The 19,606-nt window shown below is 46.9% G+C and overlaps 1 protein-coding gene across 6 annotated transcripts in view; it reads left to right on the top strand.

Moving 5' to 3' along the window:
• agap1 (ArfGAP with GTPase domain, ankyrin repeat and PH domain 1) overlaps positions 1-19,606 on the top strand; it is a 141,647-nt gene that overhangs the window by 26,865 nt on the left and 95,176 nt on the right. For 3 of the 6 annotated variants that reach the window (XR_008826794.1, XM_056370676.1, XM_056370674.1), the window contains exon 1: positions 15,479-17,528. The exons of 2 other annotated variants lie outside the window; for them this stretch is intronic. Coding sequence is in view for 3 of the 4 variants with exons in the window: in XM_056370676.1 (XP_056226651.1) it covers positions 16,289-17,528 (1,240 nt within the window). In the remaining variant the exon portion in view is untranslated. Of the gene's footprint in view, positions 1-15,478; positions 17,529-19,606 lie in introns of those variants that run through there. One more of the 6 variants, XM_056370675.1, reaches the window with a different exon arrangement.

Below are 19,606 nucleotides of genomic sequence, written 5' to 3'. Positions count from 1 at the left end.
TCTCCTCTCCTCTCCTCTCCTCTCTCCTCTCCTCCTCTCCTCTCCTCTCTCCTCCTCTCCTCCTCTCCTCTCTCCTCTTTTGTTTCCTCTCCTCTCTCCTCTCTCCTCTCCTCTCCTCTCTCTCTCTCTCCTCTCCTCCTCTCCTCTCTCCTCCTCCTCTCCTCTCTCTCCTCTCTCCTCTCTCCTCCTCTCCTCTCTCCTCCTCTCCTCTCTCCTCTCTCCTCCTCTCCTCTCCTCTCTCCTCTCTCCTCCTCTCCTCTCCTCTCTCCTCTCTCCTCCTCTCCTCTCCTCTCTCCTCTTTTGTTTCCTCTCCTCTCTCCTCTCTCCTCTCTCCTCTCCTCTCTCCTCCTCTCCTCCTCTCCTCTCTCCTCTTTTGTTTCCTCTCCTCTCCTCTCTCCTCTCTCCTCTCTCCTCTCTCCTCTCTCCTCTCTCCTCTCCTCTCCTCTCTCCTCTCCTCTCCTCTCTCCTCTCCTCTCCTCTCTCCTCTCCTCCCACTCCTGACACTGTGCGGTGACTCACAGTGTCAGTCAGTCTTTTATGGATTCACAGTATTTCAGTAGAAGCTGCGTCAGAATTTGTTCTGTTGTGATTCTGAAAACATGTTGTTATTTGTCTGATTTCACATCAGTTCATAAACAGCTGACCTGAGATCAGCAGAGACGAGCACAGACACGTTTAAGTCTTGTGAGTTAGTCATGATAACATATGTCCAAATATCTAAATGATAATATTCCCGCCTTCGGCTGCTGGGGTCTTAGTTTCCAAGCGGAGCTGAGTTGGATGGAAAGAGAAGAAGAAGAAGAAGATGATGGAGGAGGAGGATTAAAACTGAATTAAGGACAAAGTGGGGAAAAAGAGGAGACGAGGAAAGGAAGCAAGAGAAAGGATTTGAATGGAGAAGGTCAGAGGAAGCAAGGAAAGGAGAGGAAAGTTGCCCCCCCCCTCACGCCTCCATCAACAAAGCATTGTGGGAGAAAAATAAGGCTTCTGTGAAATGTAGCGTGTGTGGGAAGCCCCAAATTCCTTCAGCAGTCAAGAGGGAAAACAGTGGAGAGGAAACCAGCACTGAACAGAAACTCACTACAACACGTTACCCATAATGCATCATTAAGATCGTTAGCTTGTTAATGCTGAGCTCTGGAACCAGGAGCTTCCAGCTGCTTCTTCTGTGAATCTGGAGGTTGATTCACTGAAACGGTGGAGATGAAAGTAAAGTTCATCACGTCCGCTTCACTTTTATTCCTCAATTCTTTCCTTTGTGATTTTGAACGTTCAGAAATAAAGCGGTGCGTTGTTGTTTCTGCAGTGACACGAGTACAAGAGGGAAACTGAAGGAGGGAAAGGTCGTCTGGAGCTGCAGTAAACAGGAAGAAATGACGATCACAAGTCACTTTATTTATCAGTCAGGAACAAATGATCACAATCAATAATTGTGGATGAAAGTATGAAAACGCAGCAGGAGAAAATGGCTCAGGTGTTTTTTATGACGACGATCTAAAAGCTAAAGAAGAGTTTTGGCCTTTTAGTTAATAATAATAATTAATAAATAAATTGATTTTAAGTTTCTAAAGAAGTCTTAAAATGTCTTTGACTTTCTGGAGGAGGAGAAGGTTTCATTTAATAAAATGAATGATAATAATAATAATAATAATAATAATGATAATAATAGGGACGTGTTCTGGTGTTACAGCCGTTTGTGGTGCAGTGGGGTCCCACTATCGATCACGTCGAGGATTCACTGTTTGCTGAGACTTAGTGCTCTGGCTCATACAGCAACACAGAGTTATGGCTGTGTGTGTGTGTGTGTGTGTGTGTGTGTGTGTGCGTGTGTGCGTGTGTGTGTGTGTGTGCGTGTGTGCGTGTGTGTGTGCGCATGCGTGTGGCAGTGATACATGTTCCTTTCAAGGTCACACACTCTCTTCTTCCCAGAGATGAACTCCCTGGGGATGAAGGGGAATTATAAACCAGTCCCTGATAGATACTGTACATGACAACACACACACACACACACAAGCTCGACAAGCTAATCAGCAGATTAATCAATAATGGAAACAATCAGACCTGCTGTTATTATCATGGCTGGTGAAGTCACATGACCTGAGTGACATAACTCACCTGTACACAGGTGACTGAGCCGTGTTCTGCTCGTTTATAGATGTAGCTCAGTGAGGAACTGAAGTGTTTCATCTGATTGTCTGAGTCAGAGTGTGTGTGTGTGTGTGTGTGTGTGTGTGTGTGTGTGTATGTGTGTGTGTGTGTTTGTTTGAGAGACTGAAAATATTCTAAACGTGTGTGTTCTTGCTGCGTGTGTGTGTGTTTTGCTCACGGCTGTTACTGTGATTCTGTATCTGTCTCCCTGCATTTGCATTCATTCCTGTGGGCTGTGTGTGTGTGTGTGTGTGTGTGTGTGTGTGTGTGTGTGTGTGTGTGTGTGTGTGTGTGTGGTGTGTGTGTGTGTGTGTGTGTGTGTGTGTGTGTGTGTGTGTGTGTGTGTGTGTGTGTGTGTGTGTGTGTGTGTGTTTTCACCAGCCTCATCCTGCTCATTTGCTGCTGAACAGTTTTTTCTTAATTCATGTAAAATCCCATTTAACACGCGGTTACTGGCGTCTTCCGGTTCAGTTTACAGAATATTTATTGGGGTTGTTGAAATGCATTCTGGGAGATGAAGTGAGTCACAAAAGACCAGGTTTACAGTGAGTCCCTGCCCACCAGCACACAGTAAATAAACACACATTCAACACACAGAGACGTTATTAAAAATTAACCAGCACAGTGGAATCTGACCCAGTAAATCACAGTGTGGGGTTATTGTGTGAGCACCAGCGCCCCCCGCAGGCTGGAGGCGGGAAGAAACAACCAGAGCAATGGCTTCTCACCAGCTGGTGAAGTACATGGAGGTCTGGGGATGATTTCCAGGCGGGGGAAGCTGAGGATGTTCTTCAGTTTAGCTGAGGAGCTCAGGATCTTTATAGTTATAGTTGGAAAATGCATCTTATCTTATTCTGAAAATAAACAAAAGCGTTCAGGACAATAATGACACAGTCTCTATATTGGTGGTGTTTTTACAGAGCGACAGAAACTCTCTTCACTGCTGTTCTCGACGCTCTGCAGTTGCTGGGTTGTTTTTCTTTGATGAAATCTTTTGGTTATAAATATAATTCACATTTTCTTATTCTGAGGTTTTTCTGGTTAAATAAAAGACTATATATTATTGCAGCTCTTCTTATTGTGTCTTTTAAATGTTTTTTAATTAAGATTGTTTGTTTCTCAGAGGAGGCGTCACTCTCTGAGAAGTTAAAGTCTGATTCTGAGCTGCGTCGCAGTGAAACTGTCAGTCTGAGCTGTTAAGCGGCATCACGGCTTTCTGCAGGTCGGCGGCGTCCTCTGCTGGTAGAACAAACCCACGGCGTGTCTGTTCCTGTCTCGGCTGATTTCAGGCTCCGTCTTCACAGCTGAATATTGGGGCTGGTTTGGGGACACGGTCGTCGGCCTGAATCTTCCTCCTCTCACTCTCAGGTTTTGTTTGTGGAGGCTGAAAGGAGACGGCGGGCGTTTCTCAAAGAGCAGAGCTCTGACTGAGCGCGCTCAGTGTTTGAGTTTAAAATCATCTGAAGCCTCCGTTTGTCATATAATTTACATTTGTTTAATCCAGGGAGGAAGAGCTGATAATGTTCAGTCCTTATTTACTTGAGTTTCTTTCACTAATAAACTCAACAATTAACTAATTAACCTCAGTAAACATGTCTTCATTTTCTGTTTAATTAGGACTAATTACTTCCAACAAACCCTCCAGAGAGTGTTAGAAATGATGCCTGGATGAAATAAAGCATCACCAAACTTCAGTCAGATCAATAATAATAATATTAATAAAGAAGAAGAAATGATCAAAGTTTACCAGACGTGCTCTTGAGCTCAGATGATCACAGAGTAAATTAATAATATAAGATGCAGAGTCACTGAATTAATAATGTTTTCTTACTTCCTCTGCATACCTTGTTTAACGAATGGTGGTTATTACCATGGCAACAAGCTATCTGACTGCTGCGTGACAGTTTTTGGTGACAGGCCGTCACCGTGACAATGACGCAGTTTATTTGTGTTGTAATGAGTGAGGTTAACGGCGTGGGGACAGGCGGCCATGTTTCTGTTTCACTTCGTTCCACCCATCAGCTCCACCACTGTCAGACATATAAAATCAATTAACGGAGTCGTCAGGGAGAACATCCAAACGCCACACGCCCCGTTTCACTTGATGCGTCTGGTTTATTTTGGCAGAATGTGGCCGTTTAGAGTTTTGTAGATCATGTGGAGCAGTGCAGGAGAATCCACAGCAGGGGGCAGCAGTGAGCTGTGGTGGTGTCAGAATGAGAGGAATGCTGGGAATTTTATGTGTGTGTGTGTGTGTGTGTGTGTGTGTGTGTGTGTGTGTGTGGGGGGGGGGGGGGGGGGGGGGGGGGGGGGTTGATGTGGTGGCTGTCCTCAACCTGAGAGCTGATCTAATTAAATACAGTTGTGGTTTTTTACTCAATGAAGAAAACACTTTAGTTTTTCCTTCGTTCATTTGACTCCTGAATATTTTATCTTTAAATGAGGATAGCGTTAAATACATTCATTATTAATTTTAGTTATTTATTTACTTAATTTTATTTTCTCTACATTTTTATTTTACTTAAAATCTAATTTAATTTTTAATCTGTTTTTGTATTTATTTAACTTTTAATTACATTTTTGTTTTTTTTAATTTTACTCTAATTCGTATTTTAAGTCTTATTTATTTTTTTTTATCTTTTTAACTCTTTATTTATTTAATTTTTTTCATGAAATATTTGTTTTATTTCATTTTGAATTGTATTATAGTCGGTGCTCAGCATCATAGTGTTAATGTCATGTGATCACAGTTATTAAACTACAGAGTTTTCTGCACAGTGCTCTGTGATTGGTGGGAACCAGTTAGCTGCCCCACACACACACGCACACACGCACACACACACACACAACACACACCACACACACACACACACACGGGACTCTTCACACTCTCTGAATAATTAATGCCTCCCTCTCTTTGCTCTCTAATGATGTCTCTGGGGCGTGTGTGTACTCCTTTGTGAGTGTGTGTGTGTGTGTACATATGTACGTGTGTGTTCTGTATCTGCATACATGTGTTGTCACGATGCTCCGCCCCCCCCCCCCCCCCCCACACACACACACACACACTTCCTGTGTGACATTTTGCTTTCTCAGATATTCTAATAATCCCAAACATCTCTGCGGGACAGAGTCGCTGTGATGAAAAACAACCTTTGATCTCATGTTTGTATTTAATGTACCAAGTGTGTTGATGTTGTCGGAGTCTGTATATTATTATATTATCGATTATCATTTGATGATTGATTGACTGAATAATCAGCTACAAACCTGTGGCTAAATGAGACTGTTGTTGTCGCTGTTCTCAGTTTATTTCTGGGTGATTGTGACCGTGAAGCTGCAGACTCACAAAGTCAAAGTGGTTTATCTCACTTACAGCACGTTTGGCTACAGTGGCCATGGAGGGTCATAAAATAAATTATGGTATATTTTGAATTTAGAGTCTGTTCTAACCTGTTTTTGTGAACAGCTGAAAACCTCTCCGCTCCTCTTTTTCTGTCTGTTTCGGGTTGAATCTGTCGGGATTTGTCTGAGTACTGTTATCACTCCGCTCCCAGCTGTCCCTCCACACCTCCCCGTCCTCCTTCCACAGCCAACAATCCCAAAACCTCCTCCTGCTCTTTACTTCCTGGCTCCGGACCAATCAGCCGCCTCGTTTTAACGCAGCGTTACTTCAGCTCCGTCTGCAGCTGAGCATCTGGTTCCTATTGTAGCCAGGGATTAAAAAACAACAGCAGTGTGTGTGTGTGTGTGTGTGTGTGTGGGGGGGGGGGGGGGGGGGGGGTGGGGGGGGGGGTTGGGGGTCCTTAATTTTTGCATATTATGTGTGTGAGAGCTTGTGTTCAGTCTGAACTCTCGTGGGATTTTGGACATCAGCTGTCTATTCTTCCTCCTACCTACACACTTAGAAGTGTGTGTGGTGTGTGTGTGTGTGTGTGTGTGTGTGTGTGTCCGGTGTTATTGTGATGTTTTAGTTGTTTTCAGATATTCATGAATTCCTAATCAGCCGACCTCCATCTGTGCTGCAGCAGAGATGAGAGAAAATAAAGAAGAGGAACCAGAGGGTTGTTCTCAAACTGTGGCTTTCATTAATAATTATTCATATTCTTTATCACATTTATAATCAATGTCCAGTCAAACATTCACTTTAAAGTTCAGACTAACGCTGTGGTTCATGTACCGTTTATTAATAAGTGCTAACGTGGAGTTTTTTCCATCCAGACATGCAACAGAATCGAACCAGGGACGCTGTGATCACATGACGCGCATGTTAAACCACTAGGCCTCCACAGAGCACAGCACCTACTGTTTGATGAGATGCAGAAAATATGAAATCAATCACTGATAAATCAAACATACTTTTATCAGACAGGTTTATTAATTAAAATGATCCTTTTGTTTCATCTGTATTTTTTCTCTTTGAAATCAATAATGTTGATTTTATTGATGATATTTTTTTGTCTTTGTTACATGTAGTTTTTGATAAGTGCTCTATAAATAAAGATATTTATTATTATTATTAACGAGGCAGAGGAAACACTTACGCTTTAAAAACTGTTTATTTAACTTGGCCTTTAATGAATTCTCTCATATTTTACTTTTCTGACTGGTTTCTGTTTTTATTTTATTTATATCATTTACATAATTTATCATCTGCTGTCTCTGTTTTCATTGTCCTTCAATCCTTGATTTTATTTTTCTATCTGATTTTTCTTTATTGTAAAACCCTCTGATCTCTTGTTTAGAAGTGCTCTATAAGTAAGTTTATTATTATTATTATTATTAAGTATCAGACAGGACTCAGGTGTCGAACCTTGAACATGGACTCAGACTGGGGTCAAACCGGATCAGGACCAGCTCAGAGTCCAGGTTCTGGTCTCTGCTGTCTGTGCTCAGCATCACCTCCCTGTTTAACCCCTCCCCTCCACACACACACACACACACACACACACACACACTCTCAGACCCATCAAGTGCCAAGCCAGCCGTGCAAGCCCCAAACCAGTCGCCATGGCAACAGCCCTGAGTCTGGAACACAGGGTGGGGCAGGGCAGATTCCTTTCCTTTCCTTTCCTTGTTTCTTTCCTTATATCCTTCCTTTCCTTTTCTTTCTGTTTCTTTTCTTTTCTTCCTCTTATCTCCCCTCCGTCTCTTCATTTTTACCTCCTCCTGTGTGAACTGTCAGAGCACCTGGCCTCTGCTGTAACACACACACACACACACACACACACACACACACACACACACACACACACACACACACACACACACACACACACACTCTCTTGTCTAAACAAACAATTCAAGGTCACCTGTCTGTGTGAGGCCGATCAGTGTGTTTTTCTTTGTGTTGACCGTGTCTTTGTGAGTTCTTACACACACACACACACACACACACACACACACACACACACACACACACACACACACACACACACACACACACAACGCTGCAGCCTGAGGAAGTTTGTTGTTGTTGCAGCTCAAACACAGAAGGAGAAACACACCTGAGCGGCTCATGATGTCAGAGTGTTGTTTGTTGTCAGGTGTCAGGTGTGTCCTACCTGTTCAGATCAGTCAAACTCAACCCAGAGACAGTTGATAAATCCTTGTTTGTCTCATGTCTGCTCTGATTGGCCTCTCCTCTCTTCTTCTCTCCTCATGTGCTGCTGCTGCTGCTGCTGCTCACCTGTCCACACCTGTCTGTCATCACAGGTAAGAACTGAGAACCTTCCTCCAGGTGTTGTCACCTGTCTGAGCCCTTTAAAAACACATTACCTGTCGTTTCTGCATCGTTAAAACAGCAACACGTGATCAATGATCCGATCCTGTGATTGGTTGATTCGTGCTCCCGGTCAGTCGTGATGCTTTGGATGTTGAAGTGAGGCCTCTGTGCTTTTGGGTGTGTTAGCTTAGCATTAGCCTGAAGGAAGCTGAGGTGTGTGTTAGCTTAGCATTAGCCTGAAGGAAGCTGAGGTGTGTGTTAGCTTAGCATTAGCCTGAAGGAAGCTGAGGTGTGTGTGTGTGTCTTCAAAAATGCAGTAGGTGTGTATGTATTTCCTGTTTGGTATTCTCCACATTTCTTTATTCTTGGTTCATGGAGTCATGTGTGTGCATACAGATAGAGTGTGTGTGTGTGTGTGTGTGTGTGTGTGTGTGTGTGTGTAAGTAATAGCACATGTGTTACCATGTGTGTGTGCTCAGACACTCCCAGTTCAGTGAAACAATCTCTCCACTGCATTTTTATGAGTTTCTGTGTGTTTCAGTGTGTGTGTGTGTGTGTGTGTGTGTGTGTGTGTGTGTGTGTGTGTGTGTACTTATGCCTCCTCCTGCCAGCAGGGGGCCTCCCTCTGCTCCTCCCCCTCCTCTGCTAACTGACCCATTTTCCCTGTCTCCCGGGGAGCGAGGCGAAGTGTAGGGGAGTCGTACCTCCTGCCGCTCCCTCAGTCTTTGATGCAGGGAAAAAAACTCCTGCAGGAGAAGGAGTGTGTGTGTGTGTGTGTGTGTGTGTGTGTGTGTGTGTGTGTGTGTGTGTGTGTGTGTGTGTGTGTGTGTGTGTGTTACCATGTTTGATTATAGTGCTCCCCGCTGTGTGTTTGTTAAACATGACTGTCACAGTGGCACCTTGTTTCCGATTAACCTGTTGTACAGTAAGTGTGTGTGTGTGTGTGTGTGTGTGTTTAATTTTTACTCTCTTTAATATTGGGTTTAAACCCAAACTTAAACTTGTGCTTGATAATGGACATTTCAGATTTTTCATTCATAGTTTCAGTCGATTCTAAAGTGAAATGTTAAAAATTCAGTTTCTCAAATTCGAGGATTTGCTTCTCAGTTTCTCAGTAGAAACTGAATTTATTTGGATTTTATCCTGATGAAGAGACAAAACAAGACGTCGCCTCAGACTGCAGGAAGCTGAGACGCTCGGTTGAATAATCAATAATGAAAATAATCCTCGGCTGCGGCTCCAGACCGGAGGAAGGCTCAGCAGTCTGAATAAAATCCTCTCACAAACTCAATCAGTGAAACAAGAAGAAAAGGATCATGAACGTCAGAATAAACAGGCGTTCAGGAGATTTTTATTTACACTGACAACAGAAAAGGTCCAGAACTTTAAATCTATGAAATCTCCTGTTAAACCTGGAGATTTCAGCTCCTTCTAAAATAATTCAAGATGCTCTAATCCACTCCTGTCCTGAGTCAGCATAAATCCCTGCTGAACCGTAAACATCCACCCAGGACCAGAACCTCCGTCCACAACTGTCCGACCAACATTAAATACCTGTTCAGTCCTGCACAGCAACATCTGTGTCATCCATCTATAATCAATATCTGTGGTCGTGTCTGTGGAGAAATGTAATGAGGAAGTAATGAACACGCAGAATCAGAATCATTCTGTCTGATACATATTTCATGTGATGGAGGTGGAGACGCATCAGACGGATGAACCTGCTGCACAATATGATCACATATAATAATATGAATCCGGCGCCGTGCGTTTTGTCGTACAGATGTTTGTTTTCTCGCTGTTTGTTTTCTTCCTTCACCTCCGTCTTTTCATTCCCCCTCTCAGCTGTGAGTCTCCACCCGCCTGCTGTAGTCGACCCGCTTCACCTTTCTGATTTTACTGATCTCCATTTCAAATGTCCAGCTGCTCCTCGCTCCTGTGTTGTAAACAGCATCAGAGGAGCTGCTGTGATGCTGCCGCTCCACTCTCACTGCAGGGTGGAGGTGGGGTCAGGAGGATGGGGGGGTGGGGGGGGGGGGTGGAGCTGCAGGTCCTGATAAGGACCTCAGGCTCTCCAGAGACCTGTAGACAGATTAACGCCCTGCAGACCTTCGCACTCCTTCAATTTGCTTCACTTTGATTCAAACTTTAGGCCTCCTCCTCCTCCTCTCCTCCTCCTCCTCTTCTTCCTCCTCCTCCTCCTCCAGCAGCGTTTACCACAGCGTGTGACTCAGCCAATCAGAAAAGCTAATGAACACTTACAACAGTCAGCAGCAGGTTCTTCACCTCACAGGAAAAGGTTGACCCTTTGACCCTTTCACAATAAAAGATAAGTTTGGAATCCGTTTCATCAAAAACTCCACAGGACGTTTTTGTTTCCAACGCTCTGATACGACCCAGAGGAGTGTCTCTTTAAATAGGGGCGTACCGGGCTCTGGTTGTCATGGTTACCATAATAAACATGCCACTGGACCGAAAGCGGTGTACTGATCGTCGCCATGGTTACTACAGTAACCGTCACGGCTTGGTTAGGTTTAGGAAAAGATGGTGATTTGGGTTTGAATAAGTACGTCCTCAACATTAGACGATCTTTGTTGCCATGGTTACAATAATAACAATGAACGGTCATGGACGATGGAAACAACATGGGAATCAAACACCGTCCATCCACCACCACCTCCTCCTGACGTGGGCTCTGTCACCGACACTTCCCCCTCCGCTCCTGTCATCATCACTACGACCACTAGGTGTCGCCTAGCAACAAAACCTTTCTATGATGTCATAACAACGTGCTGCACAGACGAGCTGTGGGCTCGTCTCTTACAGGAGGACAGTCTTTGCCCTCGTACTTCTAGTTGCCACACGTCCACACCTGAACACCTGTAAGACAGACTTTAAACAGCGCTGGAGTTTGTTTTTCTAAATCTCTGGAGCTGAAATCTATTCATTTAAAAATATCTCAAACTGCAGTCGGAGCCAGTTGCATCACAGTTTTGTCCCTTTGTGCTGCAGAGTGCTCAGCACTGAGAGCTGCAGTCAAAGTATAAGGGATAAAAGTATTGATTCAGTGCAGTGAGATGCTGAAACTGAAGATTCTGCAGCCGTGGACAAAACAAGATGTTCACACGGGAAACTCTTCACTGTTTTATTTATTCCTCTGCAGGCCAACAGGCAGCAGCCATTTTGTTTTCAGGTTGTCCGACTGTACGTCGACACCTTCAGGGAACTTCTTCTAATTTGGTGGCTAAAGGTCAAAGGTCAAGGTCAGTGAACCCAAACGGTTCATATTGTGTGTGACTCTGGATAAACAGAGATGTAACGTGGGGCTGGTCTGACGGGAGGAGGAGGTGATTGTAGCTCGTTTCGTTTTGTCGACCAGTTGATGAGTCGATTGATCAAAACAATAATCATCGGTTGCTGATCTTCGGGTCGGGCAGTGTGAGTGCAGCAGAGAGAGAGGCCTCTCGGTCTCTGCTGCCATGAGCCGCGCAGTCAGGAACGAAGCCGTACATTTTTATTTGACTTGAGCTCAGTCGGGGTTGAGCCACAATTACAGCCTGACGCTCCAGAAAAAGAAAAAGAAAGCAGAGGAACAACAGCGACTCTCCGGCCTCTCTCCGCTGACAGACTGTGCGCTGCAGAAATGTTTCCTCCACCACTAATTGATGCCTCTGAGCAGATTGTGTTGCGTTTCATTTTGCCTCTGTGACCTCATCAGAAACTGAAGCTGTTGTTGGAGGACGGGGAGTTTGTGAGCGACCTCCGGGAGGCGGCGCGTCGTTTGTCCATGGAACAGCAAAGAGTCAGCAGCGCCTCTTTGACCTCTGACACCTCTGCAGAGCTCTCATCTCGTCTGAGTGCCCTTGAGCAAGACGTTCACCTCCGACCTGCAGCAGCTGATTCCTGAAATGTAGTTTTCTATTGTTTCTCTACAATCGGACGTAAAGACGTTCCAGAATCTTCAGCGTCTGATAAACACGTTGAGGTTTTACCACAGGTTTGGTGTCGGTGCTCATGACCCCCCTGCTACCCCCCCCCCCCCCCCCCCCCCCCCCCCCCCCCCCCCCCCCCCCCCCCCCCCCCTCTGGACTCACTCACACAAGTGGGTTAATTGAAGCAGAATTCATGGTCTGGACTGGAATTAGTGAGGAGGAGTCTTTGTCCTCTGCCTGTTAATGAGGAGGAGCAGGGCGGAGCTCTTTGTGATTCTTATTATTATTTCATATTGATTTCAGATCAGTTTTCTACCTTCAGGACATTTTGAAGTTGAGAAAATTGACTTGCACAGCTCGATGTCAATGATCCATGTCAGTCAGCAGCCAGTCAGGTGACTGATGGAGTGACGATGCGTTCATGAGCAGCGGCCGCTCAAAATCCTGATCGAGACTCAAGAAGAAATTCATATTTTTGATGTGATTTCTGACAGAAAGCTGCTAGTTCGTCCATCAACTGTTTCTGTTGTGATTTAAATGATAATTCATCATTTTCTACAGTTGCTGCTCTGCAGGTCTGTAACTGATGGAGTTTAACAACAGACTGATTCCTAAACTGTTGGTGCAGCAGCTCGTTTCCTCAGGTCCAGTTTGTTTTAACCTGTTGACGTTTAGCAGCTCAATCTTTGTAATAATCAGTTTTAATGAGTTATAATTAAAAAAAACCTTCGCACTTTTTACTCTTTTCAAGAACAATAATGATTGTTCATCGTGACTTCGGCACCTGTGGGATTGTGGGTAAGTCTCTCACATCAGAGACTTGATATGAGAACTGCACGTTGGCGTCTCATTTACCGTCTCATACCTGAACACACACTCACACCGCTTCTCTGTCCAGCTGTGTGTTTACAATGTGGCAGCGACACACACACACACACACACACACACACACTTCGTCTGCTTTCATGTGCCACTGATGCAGCCGTCAGGTGGGGGTCTTTTGAAGGTGCGTTTGATGTTCGGTGTCGCACATCCAGAAACGACACAGAGGCAGAAAGACGAGGGAGAGAAGACAGGGAGTAAATTAGAGGAGTGTGTCAGTGCTTCACTCTGTACATGTGCAAACACATCCTCTGTGTGTGTGTGTGTGTGTGTGTGTGTGTGTGTGTGTGTGTGTGTGTGTGTGTTACACCCAAAAAGTGTGGAGGTGAAAGGAGAAAGTTGCCGCCGGCTGCTTTTTCTCTAATCTTGATTAATCCCAGTAATAATCCACAAGGCGTAGGAGGCCGAGTTTTGGTGAAGTGGAGGTGGAGGGGGAGGTTTAATCCCCCCCCCCGCAGCCTCCTCCTCCTCCTCTGAGATGAAGGGAGGCACTTGAGAGATGGAAGGAGAGGATGAAAGGAAGTGCTGAGAAAATGAGTCTCCGCTCAGGATTTCACTTGGAAGACAGATTTTAATGTCGGAGCTGATCAAAGAGACGGAGCCTCGTCACAACAGCAGAGTCGTCACTTTCCAAGTCCACCTTAAATATTTTAAAGAAGCACCTGCGGACGCAAAACATGTCGACTGATTGATTGGTTGATTAATTATGGGTAAAAGTCTAAAGCAGAAGATTTCCATGATGAGTGTGAGATTGAAATCAGATGAGTGTGTGTGTGTGACGTGGACTCGCTCAGGAAGAAAGCACACGTGAAGTTCATGTTCATGTTGTTACCTTCTTCCAGGACCAGCCACCCACGTGACTGTGACGGCCTCAGGGTGCAGGTCAGAGTCCCTGTGACCGGGGAGGTGAGGTGTCGCTGTCAGGCAGGTGGTGTCTCAGGTGTCTGAGTCGCACAGTTATAGTAAATATGAGCAGCCAGTAAAAACAAGCACTGGAGATATTCCTAAGAAGCTGGTTTTGGACTCGAGCCACAGCTGCAGTGTCTTCAGACCTTTGGTTCGATCGCAGGGTTAGTGGATGGATCCTGGTGCCAGAGTGTCCACGAGCAAAGGAAACCTGTTTTTAAAGTAGATCAGAGGGACGTTCGTGCAGAAGAAGCTGAGCAGGAACATGTGCGGATGTTTCCTGAGCAGGAAAGTTGAATATTGTTCAGTAAAGTCGTGAACCTGTGTTCCTGCAGCTTCAGTCCACACAGGTAAATAACTCTGTCAGGTGTGTGTCCAGCTCTGAGCTGCTGCAGATCTGATATCGGTGTGAGTCTGAGCCTCCATTGCTGCCCGGGAGGCTTTAAAGAGCTTGACTGACAGAGAGGAGGAGGAGGAGGCTCCACCCCCTCCACAGACACCACTGCAGACTGTAAAACACGAGCTGGAGCCTCTGTGAACCTGGAGGTGTCCTGCTGACCTAAATACAAGGACGCTGAGTGTGGAGCTGATTAATGCTGAGATCATTAATCAGCAACTCTTCCAATAATCAATTGAGTCTTTTTTTAAAGGAGGAACTCTGATTCCAGCTTCTTATATTGAGTATTTCCAGTTTTCTGTGACAGTGACGTGAATCTCTCTGTTCATTGGATGAAAAAAGGCATTTGAACGTGTCACATTTTGCTCTGGGATCATGTGACCGACGTGTTTCACTCCTTTTAAGTTCGTGGCTGTGAAATGTATTTGCACAGTGGCTGTAAAGTTGTTGTACAACCAAGGCGTCTTTCACACAACTAACACACCTGAAAACACACACATACCTGAGCAGTCACCTGCACTGAGCGTGTGCGAGCCGGTGTAAACAGGAAGTAGATTATCTCCTCTGCAGCTGTAGCATTAAAACAGAAAATGTAAGTGAACAGCAGCTGCAAAGACAACAAGGTCAGTGACACTGTCGTTCATCATCATGTTGTTTTCACCACTGGTAGTCCAGGCTGATGAGAGCCAATCAGGAGAGACCCTGGCTGTGACCTCATCGATTACAAAGGTCTCACTTTCTGTCCAGACTACAACACAACCCCAGAGCTTTCAAAATAAAACACAACCTCAGAGTTTTCAGAATAAAACACAACCCCAGAGTTTCCAAAATAAAACACAACCCCAGAGTTTTCAAAATAAAACACAGCCCCAGAGTTTTCAGAATAAATCACAACCCCAGAGTTTTCAAAATAAAACGGGGTCAGCAGTGTTTCTTAAAGTCTCTGTCCTCGGGGAATGGAAGCTCCGGGGTCGTGTGGACGGAGGAGGAAACGTAGGAGAAGAGTTTTGAAAGGAAGACGTAGCGGTGCAGACGCCGCCTGAATCAGTGTTTGTGCAGATACAGTTTGTTGTGAGGTACAGACGTTTATATTTCTCCTGACTGGACCCTTTTTCCTCCGAGTGGATCTGACTGAGATGTTGTGATGTACTGAGGTATCTACCTGTATCTACCTGTATCTACCTGCAACAGTACGAAGTGATTGTAATTAGAGCTGGGGATCAAACCTGTGTACTTTGTGTGTGTGTCATCAAGCACTGAGAGCTGAGACTGAACATTTCCTCTTACTCTTTGATCGGGTAATTACATGTGTTATTACTCCTCACTGTGAGTGTAATAACAGCCTGTGAGTGTGTGTTTGAATATGAGAAACTGTGTGTAAGATGACGTGAGTTAAAGAAAGAAGAATGCTTATGAATGAGTTAGGATCCCGTTGTCAGCTCCAGATCCCGATCCAGTCTCTGCACGGACTCCGCTCCGTGTTTTCCCGCCCTCCCCCCCGCCGTGCTGCCGTGCTCGGTGTGTGGAGCGGAGTGCAGGCGGAGCGGAGAGCACCGGAGGAGGGAATGGGACCGCGGCTGCCGAGCTTGTGTCGCTGTCAGGGGGGTTGAAGCCGGAGTGATCGCAGCAGAGGAGGGGAGGGAGGCCCGGGTCCTCCGCTCTCAACACAGCGACATTTAAATCACAATTGAAGCCGGTTTGAGGGGGAAGAGGCTCGGCTGTCTGCGCTGCGCTGCGGGGGATGTGCGCACACAATGGGAGACGACGCACTGGCACCGTCCGGGACGCGGCTCTAGAATAATATTTACCCCTCCGTTTTGTTTGTAATGGAGACGCGGATCCCGGAGCAGGATCCAGAGCTGTCTGCGGGACTCACGGTGGAGGACTCCCGGTGCTAGAGACTTCGTCAGTCCGGGCAGGAAAAGTGCTTTTTCAGGCCGGGGGTCGCATCAGTGTTCCGGACAGAGCGCTGCAGAGAGCCCGAGGAGAGCGGCGGAGGACGCGCTGCTCTGCCTGTTTGTTGCATTTGTTGCCAGTTTAAATTCCGCTGGGATGAAACCGGAATGTGTTTCCTGCGTCAAAGTCCGCGCTGTTTGCACATCTGGATCTTTTCTCTGCTGCTGCTGAACCAGTTTAACGTTGATGTTGGAGTTTAATCCAGAGGTTAGTTGGCAGAGAACACCAGCAGCAATCTGAATCTGCATTTACAGTATATGATACAGATGTTCTAGAGAAGTGGAGGGTCTGTGATTGTTTAGTAAAGTTCATCAGCCCAGGTCGAGGTTTCTGCAGACACAGATGTACCTTCTGGACAGTCACTGCTCTGAAAGGATGGAGAGGGGCACGCCTCAGAGGAAGACCGTGTACCGCATCTCCCTCACCTTGGTGAAGAGGGAGAGTTTGGATGATGGGGGAGGAGGGTCGGGCCCCCGCCGAGCGGAGAACCCCAAGGTGGGCTCCTTCAGGCGGGAGGGCTCGGTGGAGCTCCAGCGTGGCGGCCTGCTGGAGCAGCTGAAGGAGGTGGAGGACGAGTCGGACGAGTTCTCATCGTCACACGGCTACATGAGGAACTTCAGGACGTTCAGCACGGGGCAGCTGGAGCTGGGGAGGCTGAAGATATCCAGGAAACATCAGCTACAGAAGGAGCTGAAGGAGCAGGCCACCAGCCCTGTGGCAGAACATGGCAAAGAGGCGCCCGAGAGCGTTTCCCCTCAGAGTCAGGAGGACTCTCAGAGCGAGAGCGGGCAGCAGGAAGCAGAGGATTCACTCAGACCTCAGGAGGAGATTTGCTCGGAAGCTCCACAGACAGACGCTGCGGTGGAGAACGGCAGCGTCACCAAGAGGAAGAGACTCCTGAAAGCCAAGAGCATGGAGGAGAGGAGCTCTGATCCTCCTCCGAACGCTGAGGGGAAGATGCCCCACTCCAAAAGTAACGGCAAAGCAGCCAAAGTTTCCTCTCCTGACACCCCTCCCCTGAAGCGGCCGCCCGGCCTGCTGCGCCGCAGCTTCAGCTTCAGGCACTGGACGGGCGGCGAGCTGCTGCGACTGCGGGCGCTCTCCAAAGACAAACACCACAGCAGCTCCGGCTGCATCAGCCGAGACGCCGGGCCGGACGAAGGCGAGAAGGACCCGGAGCCGGCTGTTGTGCTCCCAGCTTCCCGCCACAGCGACCTGACCAGGGAGAAGAGCAGGACTCTGGAGGTCGGGGCCGTCCTCAACAAGACGGACTCCATGTCTGAGCTGAGCCGCTGGGAGAGAGCGCGAGGCAACAAGAACCGGACGCTGGACAACAGCGACCTGCTGCGGCTGTCGGCCGAGAAGGACGGATCGGGAGGGGGGTTCCTGCTGCGGGGAGGGGGAGGTCGCTCCAGCGAGAGGCGTCTGGTTCGCTTCTTCAGCGGGATCTTCTCCAGGAGGGACGGGGCGTCCACATCCACACCGGTGGGAAGCCCCAGCACCAACCGATCCCTCCGGCGGAGCAGGAGGACGGCGCTGTCACAGTCCAGCACGGAGAGCATGAACGGAGGAAGCACTGACGGTAAACATGTCTGATCACTCTGCTAGTCATTTAATTATCCTGTGACCTCATTACATGTAACTTTGGGCCCTTTCTGAGCCCCTGAGCCTCAGGTTGGGGCCCTCTGACCTTATCGTGTGTCTTTTATTCTTTAAACATTGATTTTAAAGTGGATGGATCCACAAAGAGTGTGTGTGTGTGTGTGTGTGTGGGCTGCAGCAGTCAGGGAGGAAGGTTCAGGATGTGTGTGTGTGTGTGTTGTTTGTTTTGGACAGCAGGGTGATGTTTGGTTGTGTCAGTGACGACCAGCCGCTGCTGTTTGTCTTTCATTACTCTGAGCTTTAGTTTCCAGTTTTTTTCTCCTTCAGTGACAAAAACCTGTAACTGATTTTAAAGAACCGAAGCAACGAGACAGAAACGACTCATTTGTGCAGGAGAGAACGAAACATCGTCCCTCAGCAGGAATAAAACCTTCTCACCTTGAAACAAAAGAGGCGAGAATCAAAGACAAACAAGAGAGAAATGATTTTTTCCAGTGGAAACAAGAAGAAAAACGTCCAGAAAAAGAGAAGTGAGCAGGAAAAAGGGCTTTAAAATAGCAGCTGGGGGGAAAATGTAGTCAGACAGGAAGTAGCAGCCTGGACATCACAACGTGTTTTCATCCTAAAGAGAAGGTGCCAAACGTCTGGTCACATGACTGCAGCTTCACTCAGGTTTTGACAGCTTGACGATACCAGTGTGTGCTTTTTATCTGCACACACACACACACACACACACACACACACACACATACACACACTTACACCAATGCAAACAACACACCCCGTCAGCATCCTCTTTCCATCACGATGGGGCCGATGGAAAACATGACGAGAGAGGAAGTGGGTCTGTTCTGTTCAGACAGACAGACAGATGTATGTCTTCCTGTCGAGTCCTTCACTGTTTCTCTGCCAGCCTCCCTCCAGATGTTGGAGCTTCCAGCTGCAGCAGCAGGAGTTTCACATGTTGACACCTCTGCAGCTCAGTGTGTGTCTGCGTCTTCGTTTTAAAACTCATCTCTTTTCCTACGTTTCCTCCTCCCGTCCACACCGTCCCCCCAAAACTCAGAGTTTTGGAAACACTGCTGGTCTGGTTTTATTCTGAAAACTCTGGGGTTGTGTTTTATTCTGAAAACTCTGGGGTTGTGTTTTATTCTGAAAACTCTGGGGTTGTGTTGTAGTGTGTACAGACTGAGACCTCATCTTCCATCACCACTGGTGAAAGCAAATTTGACCACTATACCTGTGTTTGCTGATCCTCCTTCTTACTTTTTTGTGCGACTAACCAACTGCAGAGGAGACAGTCTACTTCCTGTTTACACCTGTGACAACCTGAGCAGACGTTCCTGCTCTGAGTCACATGTTTTAGCCAGTACCAGGTAAATACGGCCTTGATTGTGAAGGTTTCAGGTCGTGTTTCCAGCCTCTCACAGTGAGTGTCCTTGTCTTGATAAACTGACTCGGTCATTGTGATGTAGATGTTACATCATAGTGTTGTAGCCTCAGTTACTCACCTGAGCTTTGGGGGTGTGTTCTCACCTGTAGGAGCCGAGTCAGCGACGCCTGCACCTCTGCTTTGAGGTGTTTTAAATAAAGACACAGTGAGAGAGAAGCTTCAGTCTTTGTCCTGGTTTCAGGGTTTTCACGACCTTTCCTCAGGCACTGGGGGGGGGGGGTCTCCAGGTCTCTGATCGCGGCCTTGGAGGTCGACTTACAGGTTTAGCAGTCTGGGGGTGGGGGGTGGGGCTGGGGGTGGGGGTGAAGCTTGCACATTTTTAGGATTCCTGTGTGGAGCTGGAAGAGGCTGCAGGTCATCAGCAGTAACCTTCACTGAGCCGCAGGATAACGGCCTGCGGCAGGTAACGTGTTGTTTCTGGAGATAACCCGTGTTTGTCCTGGTGGGGGTCTGAGGCGGGAAAACGGAGCTGAGAGTCCGTATGATAATAACTCAGGTCGTTTGTATGTTTCCTCACTGCTGAGGCAAAATATGTGATATTAAAGAAACAACCTTCAGTCGGAACATGGATCACATGATCAGCTGCTGCCTCACACACACGAGGC

The sequence above is a fragment of the Seriola aureovittata genome, chromosome 24, assembly GCF_021018895.1.
Source record: "Seriola aureovittata isolate HTS-2021-v1 ecotype China chromosome 24, ASM2101889v1, whole genome shotgun sequence".
NCBI classification, from domain to species: domain Eukaryota; kingdom Metazoa; phylum Chordata; class Actinopteri; order Carangiformes; family Carangidae; genus Seriola; species Seriola aureovittata.
This window is presented reverse-complemented; position numbering and strand designations above follow the sequence as displayed.